Source organism: Colossoma macropomum, unplaced genomic scaffold (assembly GCF_904425465.1).
Source record: "Colossoma macropomum unplaced genomic scaffold, Colossoma_macropomum, whole genome shotgun sequence".
In the NCBI taxonomy this organism is placed as follows: Eukaryota; Metazoa; Chordata; class Actinopteri; order Characiformes; family Serrasalmidae; genus Colossoma; species Colossoma macropomum.
Window position 1 is genome coordinate 22,950,607 of NW_023494810.1, and position 20,912 is coordinate 22,971,518.

Here is a 20,912-nt window from a genome sequence, read left to right on the forward strand (position 1 = left end):
TCAGATGATCATTTGGGTGAGTTTAGCGTTTCAATAAACCTGTGGGTTTCGAAATGATGGAAAAGGGGACGGGTAAGGATTGCACCAAGAGGTCAAGCGCGTGTCTTACGGTTTAACCACAGAATATTATAAAACATCCAATTCCGTGTGCGAAAACTGGTAATTTCCAGTGTGTTGTTTTTATAAACAAGGGCACCTTGTGGGAGGAAGGAAGCTCCAGAAGCCTGCGCCCATGATGTGGTGTCATGTCACATGCTCTTGAGGTTAAGACGCACACATGCACACACAATCTGGATAATAACTCTGTGCACTTTGGCACATGTGCTAAGCCTCTGATTGTGTTGCCTGTGTGGTTTTCCTACCAGCAGATGGCGAACGTAAGACGCTTACGTAAGCAGCGGCCTCTGTACGAAGACAGAATCTTGATTTCAATTACTGTGGTTATTTAGGGCATTACCACATTTGCCTGTGTCATCAATTTCTATAGGCACTATCTTTGTTACTTTCCAATGTTCACATAAACACTGTGCTTGTGTTTGAGAAATTAGAGTTTGTGAGTTTGACATGTTTATTCCTTCAAAATAAGAACTTTAAAGTTAATGGACTTGCTGTGGCTCAGGTGGCTCAGAGCACCCGAGCATAGAAGAATCTAATAAACGCATGCAAGTAGGTCTTGATAGAGAGCACCATGATAAAGAACACAGTTTATTTATACAGAAAAGATGCATACCAAGTGAAGGCAATATTACATGTTACCTTAAAAACACAGGTACATTAAGGACATTTTAACTACATGGTAGTAACGTTATTCTCTCTTGTCTTTGGTCATCTTTTAAAGTAGGCTTCAAAATGTAGCATACCCTCTTCTAAGTGCTATCAATCTTTCCCCTCCAGTTCAGCTCCTCCAGTACAGTCTGTTTAGATACTGTTCTATATTTGAAGGGTTCCATTCCAAAATACATTGACAGGGATGTGGGAAGGTGTTTTAAGCTGGGGGTCCTGAAAGTTTAAACAGCATATTTGTGATGTAATCGATGGTGTCAAGCGAAATGATTTGCATTTATTCATTTATTCTTTTTGCTAATTTTTGTCAAACCACAGATAACAACATATAAATATAGCCTTATTAACGCACCAAATCACTGATGCATATCATCTCTCTGCTCTCTCATTCTCGATGAACACCCACAGGCATGCGGTGAGATTTAACACTCAAACCCACGCAGAGCGAGAGATATAACGGTTAATATAATGTTATTATAAAAATAGATCGTTATTTTTAAGATGAAAAAACAATATAAGGCTTCTACTGACCATTTTGAGGGTGTGTCATTGAAACATATGCAGGTGGAGGTTCTCTTTAAACCTCAACCTGTTTGTGTTTGATCTCAATTTATTATTATTATTATTCAGAATGTTTTTATTAATGCTATTATTTTTAACAGTGGCAGTCCAGAAATCAGGGGGTGCTGCAGCCCCCTCAGCACATCCTTTTACATTGACATAGACCACTTTCAAGGATTTTTTAAAATGATATACGGTGTTGGGAGTGGGCTTTACACATACACGAAATAACATTATTAATACCACCTTTATTAAAGAAATGAAATTGTGTTTTCCAGGATGCATATTGTACATCAGCTGTTATTCTTTTCAAAAACCTAAATATCTAAAATTGTTACAAATGGACATAAAGCAGAGGGGAACCTAATGATTTCTGAGAACTTAAAAATGGATGTCTGCAGTTTGTAGTACATTTTTATTAAAAGTATTACACGACTACTTTTATTTCATTGTTAAGTTTAGGATGGATACAAAAAGATTAAATTCTTAAAATGGTGCAAAGAATTACCCAATTAGGAGATGTTTTTCTTTGTGGTATCTAGGTAGATATAGCTAAGCTAAGTGAGTATCTAGGTAGATATAGCTAAGCGAGCTCTCCTATTGGTTAGGACTTCATAAGCTGACAAGAAGGCCTGATGCATTAGATTAACTGTCAGCATAATTACAAAGTACCAATTGTGTTTAGATTTCCAATGGGCAGAACCAATTTTGAGAGAAACAACATCACCTCTAGGCCTTCTGGAGGACCTAGATATGTCTCTGACTATGAATATGAACAGCAGCCATATCAGTGGGTTTTTCGAAACGGAAAATAGCAGCAGCAGGTCTATACCAGAGCTCTACTGAGTCACTTTGAAACTGCTACAAGGTAAATATACACTAACATGTCTGTCATAAGCTTCAAGTAAAACAAGTTAGAACTATCAAAAATGTTCATGGGAATTGACTTCAGCTTAGAGCTAACAAGCCACTAAAATCTCATGGGGATGGTAGGAAAAGTTAACATTATTGTAGAGGGTTGTTTTTTCCTCGTGTTTCGTCCAAGTTTTGGCATTATTGGCCCATATAGAAGGCCTAGCACAGCCACGGTTTATGAATGATATACAGCATTTTAGAATGAAACTCTTCGTTTGTAACTACACTGTAGATGTAACGCTGTATGTCAGTTAATGTACCTTGATTTCAAGGATCTTTTATTCCATTGTTATTAATACTGTTGCTTCATAAGAACATATATAAAACTTGTATCTTTAATGCAGAAACATTCATGCTCAAAGCAATTTTTTCCTATTTGATAGTTAATAAATATTTTGAAAAGCTCAGAACAACATTCCTGAAGTTATAAAAAACAAACGAACAAAAAGATATCGCCATTTCCTTGTGTTTCCCCATAGTACTGTTTGATTCAATCAGTACTGTCAAGTGGACAGGAGCGCTGTGCATAGATATGCATAAATGTGTTCAAGAACATCAGTTCAAGACTAATCCAGACTTCATCTATATCACAATAGAGTGGAGATGTCTGAAGCACATGATGATGTCCATGGGGATGGGAGGACTCAAGTGATTGCCATCCAGCCGCAGGTACCTGAGCTTGGGCATGTCATTGGCATCATGCACATCCTCGCTCGGCTTAAAGGGACAGATCTCAGTTCCGTTTAAGCCTAGGATGAGAGTACAGTAATATTTAACAAGCAGGTCAGTGAAATTTGTATGGACAACACATTGATTTCAATAAGCAATTAAGAAAAACTAAAGTCTATGAATGGACTTGACACAAGTGATCAATGAAAAGTAAAAGGCTTCAGTAACTTACTCTCAATATTGTTGTTGTTGAGATGCAGATGCTCCAGGTGACTGTTGAACATTGGAACGGTGCTCAGCTTGTTGTGAGCCAAGTGCAAATCCAGCAGGCTGCTAATATTAAACACCATCTTCGGGAGGCCTCTGTCACTCAACTGGTTGTAATTGAGCCTAACAAAGGCGATGTTCGTGAAGCCCTTGAAATAGTCCCGGGGGATGTCTTCAATGTTATTTCTGTCCAAGAACAACTGAAAGACACCATTGGGTATATTTGTGGGCATCTTCCTGAGGATGTTGTGCGCCAGGTTAAGCTGTATGAGATTCTTAAGATCCTTGAAGATGTTCCTGCCCAGGTTGCTGTCACTGATCCTGTTGTGGTGCAGGTCCAGGAGCACAAGGTGTTCCATCTTGCTGAAAGCTCCGGGGGCAATCTTTGAGATTTGGTTACGGCTGAGTCGTAGCTGCTCCAAGCCAACTGGCAGGTCACTGGGTACTTCCCTTAACTGGTTCCTCTCCATGTAGAGATACAGCAGGTTTGGCAGCTTCCCAAATACTTGTTTGTCTATCGAGCGAATGCGGTTGTTCCCCAGGTTTATCCACTTGAGTTCTGTGGCATTGTTGAAGGAGTCCGCAGCCACTTGATCAATATAGTTGTTCTGTAGGTAGAGATAATGGGTGCGAGACGGAATGATAGGGACTTTTCGGAGGTTGCGGTTCTCGCAGTACAGGGCGTTTGGGTAGGAGGGGGGGCAGAAGCACTCCCTTGGGCAGTCCGCGAATGAAGAAGGTGGACCAAGAATAGGAGGGGGAAAGTCAGTGGGCTCCTGGGGCTCAAGTTCGGTTTTGGGAGCTGGTTTCTTTGGAGCAGGAGGCTTCCTTGTGGTGGGGGGTTTTGGCCTTGGCCTTGGCCTCACCCGCTGTCCAGAGACATCTGTGGTCAGGAGAAGGACCAGCAGACAGCAATATCCAAGCACAGCCTTCATTGTCCTGAGTCAAAAGAGGGGAAAAATAAATTCCATCCTATCAACATTAATATCAGCAACTTGCTAAAAAAAGTCAGCCCTATTACACAGTGGTGGACCCACAAGGCCTTCTAGGCCGTCTATAATTTCGATTTCATTTTCATTTAATAGAATGTAGAATCATCATGCTTGTTGCTCGTGGGTCAAAATCTTAAAATGGCTAAATGAAAATGCAAAATGGTCAATGATCTTTCATCAAGATTTTTTGGTATATTGGTAGATATAGTTAAGCAAGTTCTCCCACTAGTTACAACTTAAAGAGGATGCATGATATTCACCACCAACATAATTAAAGTCACTCTGGGCATCCTACATGTGTCACTGACTGTGTATGTGAGTTGTAGTCTAACAAATCAGCTCTTTAACAATAATCCACTTTTATAAAGTTGTATAATCTAGTAAACTGAAAATAGAAGCATTAACATTTTAATGTAAGGCATATTTCAAGCCACTCTACTCTTGATGCATCATGTGTATTGACTTAAGATACCACTGTATCGTATCAATCTAATTATGTTTTTGTGAATCGTTACACCCCTATGTTCCGTAGTGCAAATATCTCACACCTTTGGGTATGTTTTGACCTTTTACACTTTCTTGCATTCCTATACCATGGTTGACTAATGATATAGGGTGCCATTTACTTTTCATGGGAAAGAAAACATACTGCATGCCAAAGAGACGTGTGTAAGTGCTCCCCTGATACTGTTATGGCAGCCAAGACGTGCACTGCCACACTGAGTTTGACTGGATTGGTACAGGTTTTACAGACTCTTGAATAAACACCCCAGCATTAGATTTTCCAGGTTCCTCTCCAGTGTCAGGGTACAGAGCTCCAGATAAAGGCCCCTTTGTGTGAAGCAGAACCTGAGAGAGGGAGACTAAGTCTCAATGAGGGAAACAGAGAGTCCCAGAGGACCTGGAGATCCTGAAAGAAACCACTGATCACTGGTCACAGCATTGCTATGCTTTCTTCTTCTCCATTCACCACACTTCTGATAGCCTTTCTGCCAAAGTTGGCACAACATCAAAGGTGGATAGATCTCCTGAGGAACATGTGGAACCAAGTTACTGTTATTACCATGAGATATCTCTGTCAAGGTATGTATGGCTGTGCCAAGAAGCGCAAGTTCCAACGCTACTTGCCCCTTTTTCATAATACAAAAAAAGCCTTTTGTTTTTGTGTGTTTGTTATGAATCCTTGCTAGTTCCATGATAATCAACAGGATAATAATGTTCTTTTCCACAATTGTAAGCATTTTATAATGATTTACAGAAGAAGCATTCAGCCAAAACAAAAGCAGGAGGCCATTTTTCTTGCACTGGAATTCAGGGCAGGTTACACAACAAATAACTAGTAAGCTGTGTTCAATCTGCTTCTGTTCTGCTTAAACACAGCATATGTGTTAGTTGGAAGGGGTAGCATTAAAAAAGGTAGCAATGCCAGAGTCATGTGGTACAGCATAGTGCCTTTTCTGGCTGGTTCCTATAAATGAATCGTGTATGATATAGTGGTGGACAAAGTACATAAATCCAGTACTGGAGTAAAAGTAGAGATACCATAGATAAAATAGTACTCAAGTGCTCTATTTATATTTTTATCTGAGTTCAAATACAAAAGCACTTGCTTATAAATGTACTTAAAGCTACACTATGTAAGATTTGGTGATTTGGAGACCTCTCTGACAGAAATATGTAATTGCATGCAGACATTTCAAAACGTCAGCTGTGCTTTGGACCCCTTCCCTTAGTGCATGAATCTGTTGATTGTGCAAGTGTTGAGAGACTATTCAAAGAACGTGCAGCCAAACATTGAAGAATGTGACCTCTGAGGATGTGAGTTATCTACTATTGTCATAATTTGAGACCTAAACATCAAACCAGACCTTATTTTTGAGCTTGTGTTTGACACTTTACAGGACTATTTCAGGCTTTACAGGGTGACATCTAGCAGTGCACAGCATATTTTAGCATTTTCTTTCCTAACTCAGTAATGCTTCCTCTAAAGTTTGCAGCTTTAAGTGTCAAAAGTATTATGAGATATACTAACAATGCAATGGAAATGGGTAATATTTCACTCCCTATCCAAAGTCCTGGGATATTGGGCATCTGATTTTAAAATACTGCACTATGTTACAGCATTTTCTACAATTCTGAAAGCTTGTCAGTGGTGTTTGAGCCTAGTTAATTGCTAAGTGTGATTGGACTATTTATGGGAGGGGTTTAGTGAAAGGTGCGCTATGATTGGTTGGATTTAGTTGTGAGCATGCATCATATTCTTTCGAATATTATAGAAAATCTAGTTTTTATTTTACAGTATTTTTCTGAAAGTAGCTAAAAGTAGAAAAAACGAGTAAAAAGTAAGCTATTGTAATGTTAAACATAGTAGAGTAGAAGTAAAAGTTTCACAAAATGGAAATTGAAAAAAGTACTTAAGTACAGCTATGACGTTCATGTACTTTGTTACTGTCCACCACTGGTAAGGTGTTAGATATACCAGTAGGGATGGGCAAAATGGCAAAAATATAATATCACATTTTCTCTAAACATATATGTGGCTGTTGTGAGCACAAAACCTTATATCTCCAAAATGGTAACTTTACAGGAAAACTTACTTTACTGTTTAGTCAGTTTTCTGTCTTTAAAAGCCATTAACCATGGGATTTGCAACAAGACACCAATTCATTATACTTTACTAGTACTTTTGAGCTCTTGGCAGCCTTACACATCTGTTTTATAGGACACACACATTACTGCCAGATGTGTAATATTCTATCATAAGAATGTAGTGAGTAATGTCAGCTTTAAGAATTAAGGCATTTGAATCAGCATATATATTTGAATCAGCCAATAAATGTCCTTAAATCACTGTGCTTGAGACAAAAGAGGAATTTTGACAGTCTTGGCCACTGAAACAAAAGTGTCTATGAGCAAAAATCAGAGACCATGTGTCTGAAACTTCTCAACAGTTTTTGCCTTGACTGTATTGATGTGTATGATTATGTGACCACAAGAGATTCTAGATCCTGAGTACAGTATGGGTTTTAACAGTCAATTGCAAATAATGAAAATCAGATGTTTGGCTCACACCATCTGGCTGAGTGACAGCTGCCTCATCATGAAGACCAGGCAGGGGTGGGGCGGGGCCTGGGTAGCAAGGGACCCTGGGAAAATGTGGAATTGTTTATTAATTCAGCTGCATGCCTCCTTTAGGTGGGGCCCAGTGGAGAATTGCTGTAAATGAAGATTATTTGCTAAAATGCACGAGAGTCTCCATTCAGTCATAACTCTGCAGACTAACTGTACAAAGTTTCTTGCCATTTGGACAGGCAGTCACTGAAAGTAGACTGAATCACTCGCAGGACATCGAGCCACCCAGCTTGATGTCCTGTGAGTAGTTTAGTTGACTTTCAGTGACTGCCTGTCCAACGATTTTGACACACAGCATCAGAAGATAATGTTCTGATGGTTGGATAGGGTTTCACATCTATATGACATTAGCTTAACTGAAGTAAACAACTTGATGTCTCTGTGCAAAGTTGGCACTTTCTACTAAGCCAGACTTTGTGTACACCAGAAAATATTTAGTTGCTTTCAAACAGGGAGAAACAAATTATTCTTGCTGAGCCAGTATAAACAAATCTGATTTGGGAATTTGTTCCTGGTGGGCTTATTATTGGCAGCTGTCACCACTGTTTTTACTTGCCCTCTTATTTCCTAAGTCTAAAAAAGCTTTGTCTGAAATCAGAGGCTGAAAACAAAGAAGTTCAGCTACAGGCTTAATTGATCCAAGGTCAGTTTGGGCATTCGGATCAAATCATATAATGCAGATTACAGTTTTTGTTCTGCTTAGAACTACTACAAAAGACTAATAACTACTACATATTAGTGACACCTCGTTTTTGAGGATTAGCATAAGAAGGAGCTTTTTCACCCACTTAAAAAAGAGATGATGATGCTGTAATGTTTGGCTCCTTTACAGGATTTATTGGATTTCTTATCCAACAGACAACATTTTTTTTTATTAAAAAAGTTTTAAAAGCTTTCAGATGGGCAAAGAGCAACTTTGGTCTATGTATAACTGCAGTGCATCTGAAATAAAGGGGAATTTGTGATGGAATGGACATAGATGGATAACCTGATGATCTTAAAAGTCAGAGAACTTTCTTTTGAACAGATTTGTAAAAAGAGAGGAAGCTGAAAACCTCTGGAAAATGGTTCAGGTTTTTGAGGACTAAAGCATGTTGCCTATAAAAACCGTAGAAATGATTGCCTCTCCCAGCCAGTGTAAATGTTCCGTTGTTTTACTGAAATTTACAGGTGCTACACGGCTGAATAAACATCAGATAAATCAAGCTTAAACACAACAGTACTTGCCTTTGTTTTGATGCATGGAGACGGAGAAAGCAAATACGCTCTTGAGTCCAATAAGTTCTCACAGAATATTCCTTGAGTGAAAGTACATATGTTCTTTGAGCAAATGCACAGAGCTTGGAGGAGAGTACCAGTCTGGGGCAGAGGGTTTCTATAGAAACAGAAAGGTACTGTGCATGCACCATCGCTTGCCAAGATCCACAGCAACTTTGGGCAACATGTTTATCTGTCGTTTTATCCTGTACAGCTCTACGTTTCTCTGAGTATTCCCACTTTGAATGAAGGATACAACAAGGCATGGTTTCTTACCTGCTGCTGGTACCTGCCCTCGGTTTATGCCTTTTCAAGTTCTCTCCTTCACGCTTGGAGTTTCTGCCTCCCTCTCTTCGTTCTCTCTTCTTTTCCTCCTCTCTCTTCTTTGCTATCCTTGCTGTCCTCTGTTAAGCAGGCTTACTATTGGGTCTTTGCTTCTCTGCTTTTCACTCTAAAGGTCAACAGTGCTCTCTCTCTCTCTCTTTCTCGCCCTCTCCCTCTCTTCCCCCTCCCTCGTGGAAAGTGTCTGAGATTAAGTTCGAATGCCCATCCCTCACAAAAAAGGGATTTGCTCTCATCACCTCATCACAAATGCGCGTGAGGGTGGGTGGATGTGTGCATGGACGGAGGGCTGGCAAAGCAAAAACTATGGAGAGCAACATTCTTATGTTCCGATACTCTTCAGTGCTTTCCAGCACTGTGTTCTGCCCAGTCACGAGGATACTTGGCCACGTTTTCAACAAGCTTCATGTGCCTCTTATTTAATTTGCCCAGTGATCCCACAGAACCCTGGACGGCTGCCTTCCTCCTGGATTTTTACATTGTCCACACCGAAAGCTTGCATGATTTTGCTGCCTGACCTTAACAAATAAATACACTGCAAGGACCCTAATTGCAAGGTTTCCTGTGGGGGCAGATTCTCACTTCCTCTCCTTGTAGCTGAAGGCCTGATGTTGAGAGCCATTAACAAAACAATCTTATAGAGTTTCAGCTGCAGCTGGAAAGCTGATCAGGAGAACACATGGATGTGAGGATGTACACCCCACCCACTTCCCTGAGACCAAACAGCCCCCTATCCCTATAAGTAACGGGTGAAGTTAAACATGGTGGTGGGGCGTATTGCAGCATCTGGACATGTGGCCTGCTTCCTGTGTGCAGTCGGTTGGATAGTTATTTATTTATCTAATTCATTCACTCGTTTATTCATTCTCTTTTTTTTTAAACTTGGATCCCCCCTGTGGCAGAGTGGCACCACTGTTCTGGGAGGGCAAAGTGTAGAAGGACACTTTCCCCACAGCTTTGTTCAGATCAATTCAGCAGTGTTCTTTTTTATTTACCAAAGGCATCATCACAAAGCAGCTTTACAGAAATTTGCGTCACACCAACATGCACAAACTGAGGGCTACAATTGCAGTAAAAACTACCTATTTGTAGTTTTGTAAGATGTTTTGGCATCTGTCAAAAAATGCACTGATATGTGTTGCTGGATTGTTGTGGAGAGAGCAGAGACTGATGTGAGCAGGAAACATATTCAAACATGAAAACTCAAAAGCAGAAACTGCTGTTATTTTTCATAAAATGAAGAAAAACGTGTGAGTCTGAGTTGACCCTCAAGTCTTTGAGGTGCAAGTCTAAGTTGTGTCATGAGTCTCTGTGGTGTGAGACTGAGTTGAGTATCAAGTCTCTAGGGTGCAAGTCTGAGTCAAGTATCAAGTCTATAGTGTGTGAGTCTGAGTCAAGTATTAAGTCTCTAGGGTGTGAGTCTGAGTCTTGTATCGAGTCTCTAGGGTGCAAGTCTGAGTCAAGTATTAAGTCTCTAGGGTGTGAGTCTGAGTCTTGTATCGAGTCTCTAGGGTGCAAGTCTGAGTCAAGTATTAAGTCTCTAGGGTGTGAGTCTGAATTGAGTATCAAGTCTTCAGGGTGCAAGTCTGAGTCAAGTATTAAGTCTCTAGGGTATGAGTCTGAGTTGTGTATCAAGTCTCATGGGTGCAAGTCTGAGTCAAGTATTAAGTCTCTAGGGTGTGAGTCTGAGTTGAGTATTAGGTCTCTAGGGTGTGAGTCTGAGTCAAGTATCAAGTCTCTAGGGTGCGAGTCTGAGTCTTGTATCATGTCTCTAGGGTGTCAGTCTGAGTCGAGTATCAAGTCTGAGTCAAGTATCAAGTATCTAGGGTGTGAGTCCGAGTCGAGTATCAAGTCTCTAGGTTGCAAGTCTGAGTCAGATATCAAGTCTCTGAGGTGTAAATCCGAGCGGAATATCAAGTATCTAGGGTGTGAGTCTGAGTCGAGTATCAAGTCTCTGGGATGCAAGTCTGAGTCGAGTATCAAGTCTTCAGGGTGCAAGTCTGAGTCAAGTTTCAAGTCCCTGAGTTGTGAATCTGAGCGGAGTATCAAGTCTCTGGGGTGTGGGTCTGAGTCGAGTATCAAGTCTCTAGGTTGCAAGTCTGAGTCGAGTATCAAGTCTTTGAGGTGTAAATCTGAGCGGAATATCAAGTATCTAGGGTGTGAGTCTGAGTCAAGTATCAAGTCTCTGGGGTGCAAGTCTGAGTTGAGTCTTGAATATCTTGGGTGTGAGCCTGAGTCGAGTTTCAAGTCTCTGAGGTCTTAGTCGAGTTTCAAGTCTCTGAGGTGTGAGTCTGAATTGAGTTTCATGTCTCTGAGGTGTGAGTCTGAGTCGAGTATCGAGTCTCTAGGATGAGAGTCTGAGTCAAGTATCAAGTCTGAGGTGTGAGTCTAAGTTGAGTCTTGAATCTCTGTGGTGCAAGTCTGATCGAGTCTCAAGTCTCTAGGGTGCAAATCTAAGTGAAGTTCTGAGTCTCTGAGGTGTGAGTCTGATTGAATCTCTTGTGTGCAATTCTGAGTTGACTCTCGAGTCTCTGACACGTGAGTCTGATTGATTCTCTAGAGTGTGATTCTAAGTTGAGTCTCAAGTCTCTGAGGTGTGAGTCTGATTGAATTTCAAGTCTCTAGGGTGCAAGACTGACTTGAGTTTCTGGGGTGCAGGTCCAAGTCAGGTCTTGAGCCTTTAGTAGAAAGTTTCAGTCTTGCTATTTGCCACACCTGTCAAGGTTTAAATTCTTTAAAGAATGGGCATTTCATTACAGAAAAACTTTCACTCTAAAGGACAGAACTGAAGCCCTACATACAGTAAATATGGTGCTTAAAATAAAATGGCAAAACAACTTAAAACAGTTGGTTAGTCAGTAGTTTGTCAGTAGTTTATTAAGTTTTAGAGGAACGTTATCTGTAACTTACTAAAATGTCAAGTAGAGTAGATAACAAAAAAGAAAAAGAAAATAGAGAGCATTTTCCATCGTGACAGTGACTACAGCTGCCTAAACTGACTACAGTACCCATAATGTAATGCCTTCAAACCCCAATAATGTGCATGACTTTAGTAAAACTGAAAGGTGAACCCATATTACATCACTTTAACAGCGTTTTAGGGCCACTGTTAAAAGATTTAAATCAGTAGACTTAGTATCAGTAGAATAAAGTCATAATATTTCTCTGTGCCATTCAAAGAGGACATGTAGTTTCATAGGAGACAATGAGAATGATGATCAAAATGATCGATCCCAAAGAAGTGGAACTCGGGCGCATTGGGTGTCTTCGTTGTTGTCCGTACAGCCAAAAAAGCCCCAACGTGTTATGGGAGCCCACCTACAATCAGCCTACTTTATCCTCAGAATATCGCAAGTTTATTCTTGTAACTTTATGACTTCATTCTCAAAATATTATGACTTTATTCTCAAAATATTATGACTTTATTCTTGAAAAATCATGACTTTATCTGTTTTCTTTAATTAATATTGGTGGTCCTAATTTGATCGTATTTGTTTGTGCTTTTTTTTTTTTCTTCTGGGTGACATTTTGTGAGTCTTAAGTCAGCCCGTCCAGGCTGAGTTGCAATCAGTTAATCACAAGTCATTTAAGGACACGTTAAAGTCAAGTCAGGTCAGCATGCCACTCGAGGGCAGCTTGGGCCCAACTTGCAGAGTGAATTCTTCATTTCATAACAGTACATGTTTTGGTTTATGTGAGACTGAGACACCCACATCGTACAGAGGAAAGTCATCTGCAGGATAAGCTGGTGATGTAGGTGGGTAATATTAACAGTCTATTAGAAAACAGACAGAAAAGCAGCTCCAAAGTGATCTAGCAGCTCTGGAGTATTCTAAGACTCTTGGAGGAGACCACTAGACCCTCAGCTTTACCATGTGAAACTGCAGACTCCCACTTGGCCAGTACGCAGCATGACAACAGTGGAGGGAGTGACGCCTATGAGGCCTGTGAGCCAGTTGTGTCCTCTGGGACGCATGGCCCAGGCAGCTGTCAGACTGGAATTCCAGCTGTGGAGTGCATCTCTTCAGTGAGTGCTACTCCACATGTGAATTGTCAATTGTATCAAAGTACTTCTTGATGAATGTCCATGCTTGTGATTTTCTGGTGAATCTCTTTATTCAAGGTCCGCACTTGGCGTGAAAGTCTAAACATCTGTAGAATGGTCTCAATGTTTGGACGTTTATGTATCTGGTACTGATCCAATAGTGTTTGCCAGCTTGTTAGGAACGGACAAACAGTAACTCAAAGCACAGACACGGCAAGGCAAAAAAGACACCTACAAAACTTACTTCTTTCTATACAAAAGAATCTTCTTGGTCCCTTGAAAGTTCAACAAATGCACAAGAGATATGACTAACCACTGCTTGGCTGATCAAAGTTCAGCCTTAGTTTTCTCAGAATCTCACCAGCACTGCTAAATCAAGCAATGACTGATCTACATTACATAAAACTCTCTGTATAAACGTGTTGGGTGTGACTACTTTCAGTGAGCTCTCTGTATGACTCATTGTGACATTTGTTGTACTTCATGAGATAAATTAGGTCAAATCACCTACCCTTTCAGCAATATTCACACCACGGGGAGCGCGTTTAGGCCGAGAGCTGAGTTTGTTTGCAAATGCTTTCTAGAAACAACAGCATCGATAACTTTGAATTCACAGAAAGCGAATTCAGAGCAGGCATTACGTTGATGTGCTCTCGGCTGTTGTTATGACCAGTTTTGGGGTAGTTATTCAAAAGACCTTAACCCATTACAAGTTACCAATCACTTCTCTCAAACTGTAATGGGATTGCTTCATTTATTTACTTATTAGTTCCTGGAAACAGCATTCTTATTACTTCAAATCTGTTCTAACAGAAGAAAATTCAATAGCTTTTCAGTGGTTTATTTAAAAAAATGGTAAACCTCATTTAAAAGGCCCATCACTGTCTCTGCTTTTTTGAAAACTCAGTAGCTTCCAGAAACAGCTGCATTAAAATACAAAACAAGAAAATGTAAAGCTTACAGAACTGTTCCTGAATGAAAATCGAGGTACATGCAGGGTGTTGCACTTCCCACACTTATGCTGTACTGCTCATTTCAACTGATACAGGTTGCATACACACGCACAAATGATGTTGATGGACAGGCATGTTTTTTTTGGATCATTTAACTGAGTTGGTTCAAGGTTGTCAGAATTGAAAACACATTTCAGACTTTTAACTGACTTGGATTTTAGACTAAAATCATTTTACTGTTGGGACAATTGTAGCAAATTTTGAGCAGAATTCAAAAACAATAGCCAGTATATGACTAGCAAAGACAGATTTGAACAGCTGTAAACACATAAATCATAATATTTTTCTTTAAAACACAAATAAGATTTCTTAATTGCAGAAAATATGTGTTTAAGTAGTGACAATTCTTTATGGTACACACCGATTTTCAGATTTTGGGACACAATTTAAAATAAGGCTGAAATTTAGTCTATGGACTAAAACTCTATGTTTCAGTAATGACATGAAAAAATAGGATAGCACTTTTTGAACATAGTTGATTTATTTGAAAATTACACTCAGGTTGCCATGAACTTCAGTTTGAAAAAAATGAAAAAGATATTTTAAAAAATAACATTGAAAAAATATATATACAAAATTCAGTTATTTTCACAAGTTAAAATTTAGGGATTAGTCACTTCCTGATAGAAAGTACCCTATATATATACACACACACTCAAATTTACACACTATGTAACTGCAATTTGAACTAATTCAGTAAGAGAACACACTTGTGTCTGTGGTTTGTGCAAAAGTTATGGCACATTTTATATTGTATGTTTGATTTTTTTTCCCAATATATTAAACTCTGCAAATAAATAGAGACTTTGCAATACAATTAGCAGAAAAAATGTTAAATATGTTAAATATGTTCTCTGTAAAAGATGTGCTTACTTATTTTCTCTTAGAAAATCAACAAAACATGTAATTTGACCAGGGGTATTCAAACTTTTGACTGCATGTAAACTGCAAAATTCTTAATGAAACATGAATTTAACTGTAATGCATTACACTTCTTCTTTTTACAGAGAAATGTAATTACATTGCTGCAAGCTCTAAGCTTATTCTATAAAAAAACACACACACACCATGGTCTAATCTAGTGCTTTTGTGATGATAACAAAACTAAAGACCAGCACAACAAAACTCTAGAAGACAGTTTGATAAGGCATTTAATGTGTGCTATGCTTAATCTAATATTAACCCTTTTTCACAACAACCATAAAATGCTATTTGCAGCAGTTTTAAAGGTCCCTCAGTTTTTGTGCTATGCATTTTTTCCTCAATAACATTGATAGGATGCATTGTCTAAATTATTTAGTTATTATTAAATTAGTTATTGAGGAAAAAATGCATAGCACAAAAACTGAGTGAAGTGTGTGATTTACGAAACAAGACGTTAACTGGATTTTCGTCTTTGTACCCGAGCAAGCATGTATACAGTATTCTATTTTGTTTAATTTATTTCCTTCTTGTAGCAGACGTTTTTTTGATATGAAGAAAGCTGTAATTGTGCTGTCTATTTTATCTCGGCACGACCATCATTGTGAGGAGATGAGAATTGTTTTGACAGCGGGGGGTTCTCACTCTGCCCTTTCGCCCCTCATTGCTCACTAGCAGCTCAACAGAGCAACAAAGTTCCAGCATCTTACACACAGAGAGCCAACAATGTCCTAGTTATTCTAAAAACAGAGTTATGGGAAATATTTTTCATTATATTAATTAAAAATATGTAAGTCAGTTCACTGCAGAATGGCCATTAGTGCTTGGATATATGAATTATGCAAGCTTCCAGCTCAAGTAAACTAAGCAAAGCCTGCAAGTATCAGACCCTGAAAAACAATAAACATGCTTCCTCGCAAGTTCTCTTCACTAAGCCGCAATGACAATTTTATGGGCACATCAAACCTTAATATTTATTTAAGCCTCATTGTCAGTTGCCACACTAGTGCAGTGCAGTTAATGAAAGGCTTGAAGACTGAGTGCAATCAGCGTTCCAATACTAATTTGTTTAAGAAATATGAGATCCATGTTGTCATTCATCTGTTATGAATGAAGCCCAATGTATTTCATGTGTGTTTATTTGTTATTTACTGGATTGGGAAAGACTCTCATAGACTCGAACACATGCAGACACTCAGACACACAGATATGCAGATTCTGTACATGTGTGAACCACATATACCCACACACCTTCAGACTGTTTCCGTTTGCCTTACAGATGTGTAGAAATGTGGACGGCGTCACGTTTCGGTAACCGAAATTCTTGCGCTCCACCCAGCAACAATACTATTTACTGCATCAAACCGGTTCATGCAAGTGTGTTTTTGGTTTCCGATCTTGCTTCCATCAACTAAAGCACAACTGTCAGTTTTCCTCTCTCGTTCAGTGAGCTGGGCTGGGCTGGGCCGGGTCATATAGTTCCTATATAGGTCTCTATGTGACTCACCAGCAGATGTTGAACACTTTTTAACAGTTTTCACATGATCCTCTCCACCCTTGCGAAAAGAAGCACACTTCAGTACATCAATGCTGTACACTTAGGAGTATACAGAGAATACTTAAAGTACATTTTTATTTAATGTATTCTATGGAAACAGACCTAAAATGTACTATATACATTTGCACTCAAAATTATTTAACTCCTGTTGAGACCATAAGGATTTACAAATTATTTAGACCCAGACAATCTGATACTTGTGTATCAGTTGAGTGACCTATTCAAATTGATAGTGAAAATGTATGATGTCATATTTCTGACTAAAAGAATATTTTCTTAATACAGCCATGACAAATTTATTCAACCCTTATTTAATATCACTAGTTTTTAAATCACTTCTCATCTGTAAGTCTACAAATTTGTGCTACAACACAATTAAGCCTTATGGAACTCTATGATGACAGTTATTTGCTGCAGTTGTGATACATATATATAGTGGTGCTAGAAAGTTTGTAATTTCTGCATAAATATGACCTAAAACTTCATCAGATTTTCACAGTCTTAAAAATAGATGAATTATGAATATTTGAAATATTGGACTTGGTCATTTATTTATTGAGTAAAATGATCCAATATTACACATCTGTGAGTGGCAAAAGTATGTGAACCTTTAGGATGAGCAGATCATTTGAAGGTGAAATTAGATTCAGGTGTTTTCAATCAATGGGATGGCAATCAGGTGTGAGTAACCACCCTGTTTTATTTAAAGAACTGGGATCTGTCACAGTCTGATCTTCACAGTATATGTCTGTGGAAGTGTATCATGGCACGAACGAAGGAGATTTCTGAGGACCTCAGAAGAAGAGTTGTTGATGCTCATCGTGCTGGAAAAGGTTACAAAACCATTGCTAAAGAGTTAAGACTCCATCAATCCACAGTCAGAAAGGTTGTGCACAAATGGAGGAAATTCAAGACCACTGTTACACTCCCCACGAGTGGTCGACCAACAAAGATCACACCAACAGCAAGGCGTGTAATAGGTCACAAAGGAACCAAGGGTAGCTTCTAAGCAACTAAAGGCCTGTCTAACAGTGGCTAATGTTAATGATCATGAGTCCACCATCAGGAGAACAATGAACAACGTGCATGGCATGGTTGCAAGGAGAAAGCCCCTGTTCTCCAAAAAGAACATTGCTGCCCATCTGCAGTTTGCTAAAGATCATATTGACAAGCCAGAAGGCTACTGGAGCAATGTTTTGCGGATGGATGAGACCAAAATAGATCGTTTTGGTTTAAATGAGAAGTGTTATGTGTGGAGAAAGGAAAACACTGCATTCCAGAATAAAAAAACCTTGTCCCATCTGTGAAACATGTTGGTGATAGTATCATGGTATGGGCCTGTTTTGCTGCATCTGGGCCAGTACAGCTTGCCATCATTGATGGAACAATGAACTCTGAATTATTTCAGCAAATTCTAAAGGAAAATGTTAGAACATCTGTTCATGGACTGAAACTCAAGAGAACGTGGGTCACAACGACACAAGTCGTTCTACCAAAGAATGGTTAAAGAAGAATAAAGTTGATGTTTTGGAGTGGCCAAGTCACTGACCTTAATCCTATAGAAATGTTGTGGATGGACCTGAAGCAGCAGTTAATGGGAGGAAACCCACCAACATAAGAGTTGGAGCTGTTTTGTATGGAGGAATAGGCTAAAATTCCACTAAGCCGCTGTGCAGGACTCATTAGCAGTTACCAGAAACGTTTAGTTGCAGTTAATGCTGCACAAGCGGGTCACAGCAGATACTGAAAGCAAAGGTTCACATACCATCACGTTCACAGTTATGTAATATTGGATCATTTTTTTCAATAAATTAATGGCCAAGTCCAATATTTTTATCTCATTTGTTTAAACAAAGGTTCTCTTTATTTACATTTAGGACTTTTGTGAAAATCTGATGGACAAATTTCTGCAGAAATATAGAAAATTCTAAAGGGTTCACATACTTTCACGCACCACTGTAAATCCCTCCCATGCGTGTGTTCAAGCTCAGCAGCAAATATGGCAAAGAAAAAGGAGCTCTCACAAAAGCTAAGAGGAGAAATCATTTCATTGCACCCAAAAGGCAACATCTATGAGAAGACATCCCAAATGCTTAAAGTTCCAAGAAACACAGTTGGAAGTATCTTACATAAGCTTAAAACTCAGGGCACAGCAGCAAACCTACCTGAGCGTGGAAGAAAGACCAAAATTTCACCAAGAAGAATCAAACATTTGAACAGAACAGCTGAGGAAAAAAAAACTCACAGTACTGCCAAACAACTTGCAGTATGACCTGATGAAGTCAGGAACAAAAATATCAGTGAACACGATAAGAATAACACTACACCAGAAAGGACTTCTTGCCGCACTCCACTATTGACCAAAAAGCACATAAAAAGTGGGCTTGGATATGCAAGAAGGAATTTAGACAGGACTGTGGCGTTCTGTGTGACAGTGTTATGGAGTGATAAAATGAAATAAGAGCTGTATGAACCCATGGATCAGCAATATGTCTGGCATAAGAATAGCATGGCTTGTGACAAAAAGAACACCATCCCTATGGTCAAGCATGGAGATGGGGCCGTCCTGTTGTGGGGGTGTTTTGCTCCTGCAGGAACTGGCAATCTTGACCATTTGACTGGCATCATGGATTCTTTGAAGTACCAGGCCACTCTGGAGAACAACATGTTGTTTTCAGTGTGTAAACATATGCTTAGTGATCACTGGACTTTCCAGCAAGACAGTTACAGGGTACATCCAAGTCAACCAAAGCTTGGTTCAGGGATTGGTCATGACATGCCCTGGAGGGGATTTAGTCCCTGGATTTAGATCCCACTGAAAATCTCTGGTGCTATTTAAAGAAAGTTGTGGTGGCATGGAAACCATCAAACATTAATGAGCTGGAAGCTTTTGCACATGAAGAATGGGCAAAGATTCCAATACAGAGATGTCAGAAGCTCGTGAGCACTTACCAGAAACTTTTATTGGAGATTATAAAGTGAAAAGGATGTACCACAGAATACTGACTTTGGGGGTTGAACAATTTTGCACACGGACATTTGTGGAGAGAATGATTTTTCATTTGAACTGTTAAAAGCAAACTCAACTTTACAGTCTCAAAATCACTTGAACCTGCAATAAGAAACCTTCTATGACTGTTTACTGAAGGCTTTGTTTACTGCCTTGCACTTTGAGGGGCTGGTTAATTTTGAGTGCAACTGTATTTACAAGTGTAGATTTTTTTTTTAATTATGCTTTGGTTTGCTTTAAAGAAATACACTTGAATTAATGTATTTCCTAACCTGCTGAAACATACGTAAGCAAAAGTATTTATTTTTCAACTTAAGCATATTATGTAGAAGTGTTATTTAGAATTATTTTAAAATAAGCAGTGTCTTTAAAAATACTAAATATACTAGCAATCAAATACGGTATTGGTACACTCAAGAGTATACAATACATTTAAAATATGTTAACTTCATTGCAAACAAATTGCTCCAGTTTAGAACAGAAATGCACTTGTAAGCATAGCAATATAATTTAAGTATGCATATTATCTAATGAAATATTCAACTGTATGCTTATGTTTTTTAAAAATACATTTTGTTTGTTGAATGTATTTAAGTGTATTTACTGACATTGAAATTTCAAGTGCATTTTAGTTGCAGTATAACTCAAGTATGAGTAGATTCAGTATGTTTATATTACATTTGCAATATATTCCAAGTGTAGTATGTTATGTCTACAAATTACATACTTAAATCCAAGTGCAATACAAAAAATCAATTAAAAGTACAACTAAATATAGTTAATATACTGTAGCATGTTCTACATTTATTCTGGGTATTGTTCTCCTGTAGTTGTTCTCTGTGTTTATTCTGACAAAGACTCGAAAGTGGGGCTATTTCGCCTTCAGTGGATGTAGTCAGAGCAGACAGGAAGTGTGTGTCAGTTGAGAGCTGGTAGCGAAAGAGTGCAAATGTGAGCTGAGTGTAGAGTGAACTGTTTGCCAAAATTCGGCTTGTGTGTGGTGTAGTGTGTGGCTACAACCATTTAATAAAGCACAGTGACTAGTGCATTAGCTGTGTGTCTTGTAGGAGATTGTAGGGCTGAACTGAATAATTTGTTTGTCATGTTTGTATTTGTTTCTCTGTTTAGTATTCAGACGTTTCATCTTTTTTAAAAATAGCCTAAAATTAATTTGATCAACAATAAGGTCTTTAGACACAGAAGTAATTGTAACTATTAAAGCTAAAAGTGCGGATATGCCTAAGAAATCACACATGTATCAAAACTTTAAATTATTGGACAATATTAAAAATTAAGCCCATTCAAATAAGCTTATTCATGTATGGTAACCGCTTTAGGTGGTAATATCAGCTCCTTTTTCTCCATTTCTTATCTATTTAAACAGTTTTACAGCAAGTGTCTTGCCAGCACAAACAACTGATCTGCTTATTTCAACAGAATCACAATC

General features: G+C 38.8%; 1 protein-coding gene across 1 annotated transcript; it reads right to left on the bottom strand.

Annotated features, from left to right (window-relative positions):
• Positions 1-554: 554 nt before the first annotated feature.
• LOC118799635 (proline/arginine-rich end leucine-rich repeat protein) lies at positions 555-9,147 on the bottom strand. The gene is made up of 3 exons (XM_036559602.1): positions 8,853-9,147; positions 3,161-4,134; positions 555-3,008 (listed from the first exon to the last, which is right to left on the bottom strand). Exons 2-3 carry the CDS (start codon positions 4,128-4,130, stop codon positions 2,842-2,844), a joined length of 1,137 nt encoding a protein of 378 aa, XP_036415495.1. The 5' UTR covers positions 4,131-4,134; positions 8,853-9,147; the 3' UTR covers positions 555-2,841.
• Positions 9,148-20,912: the final 11,765 nt, after the last annotated feature.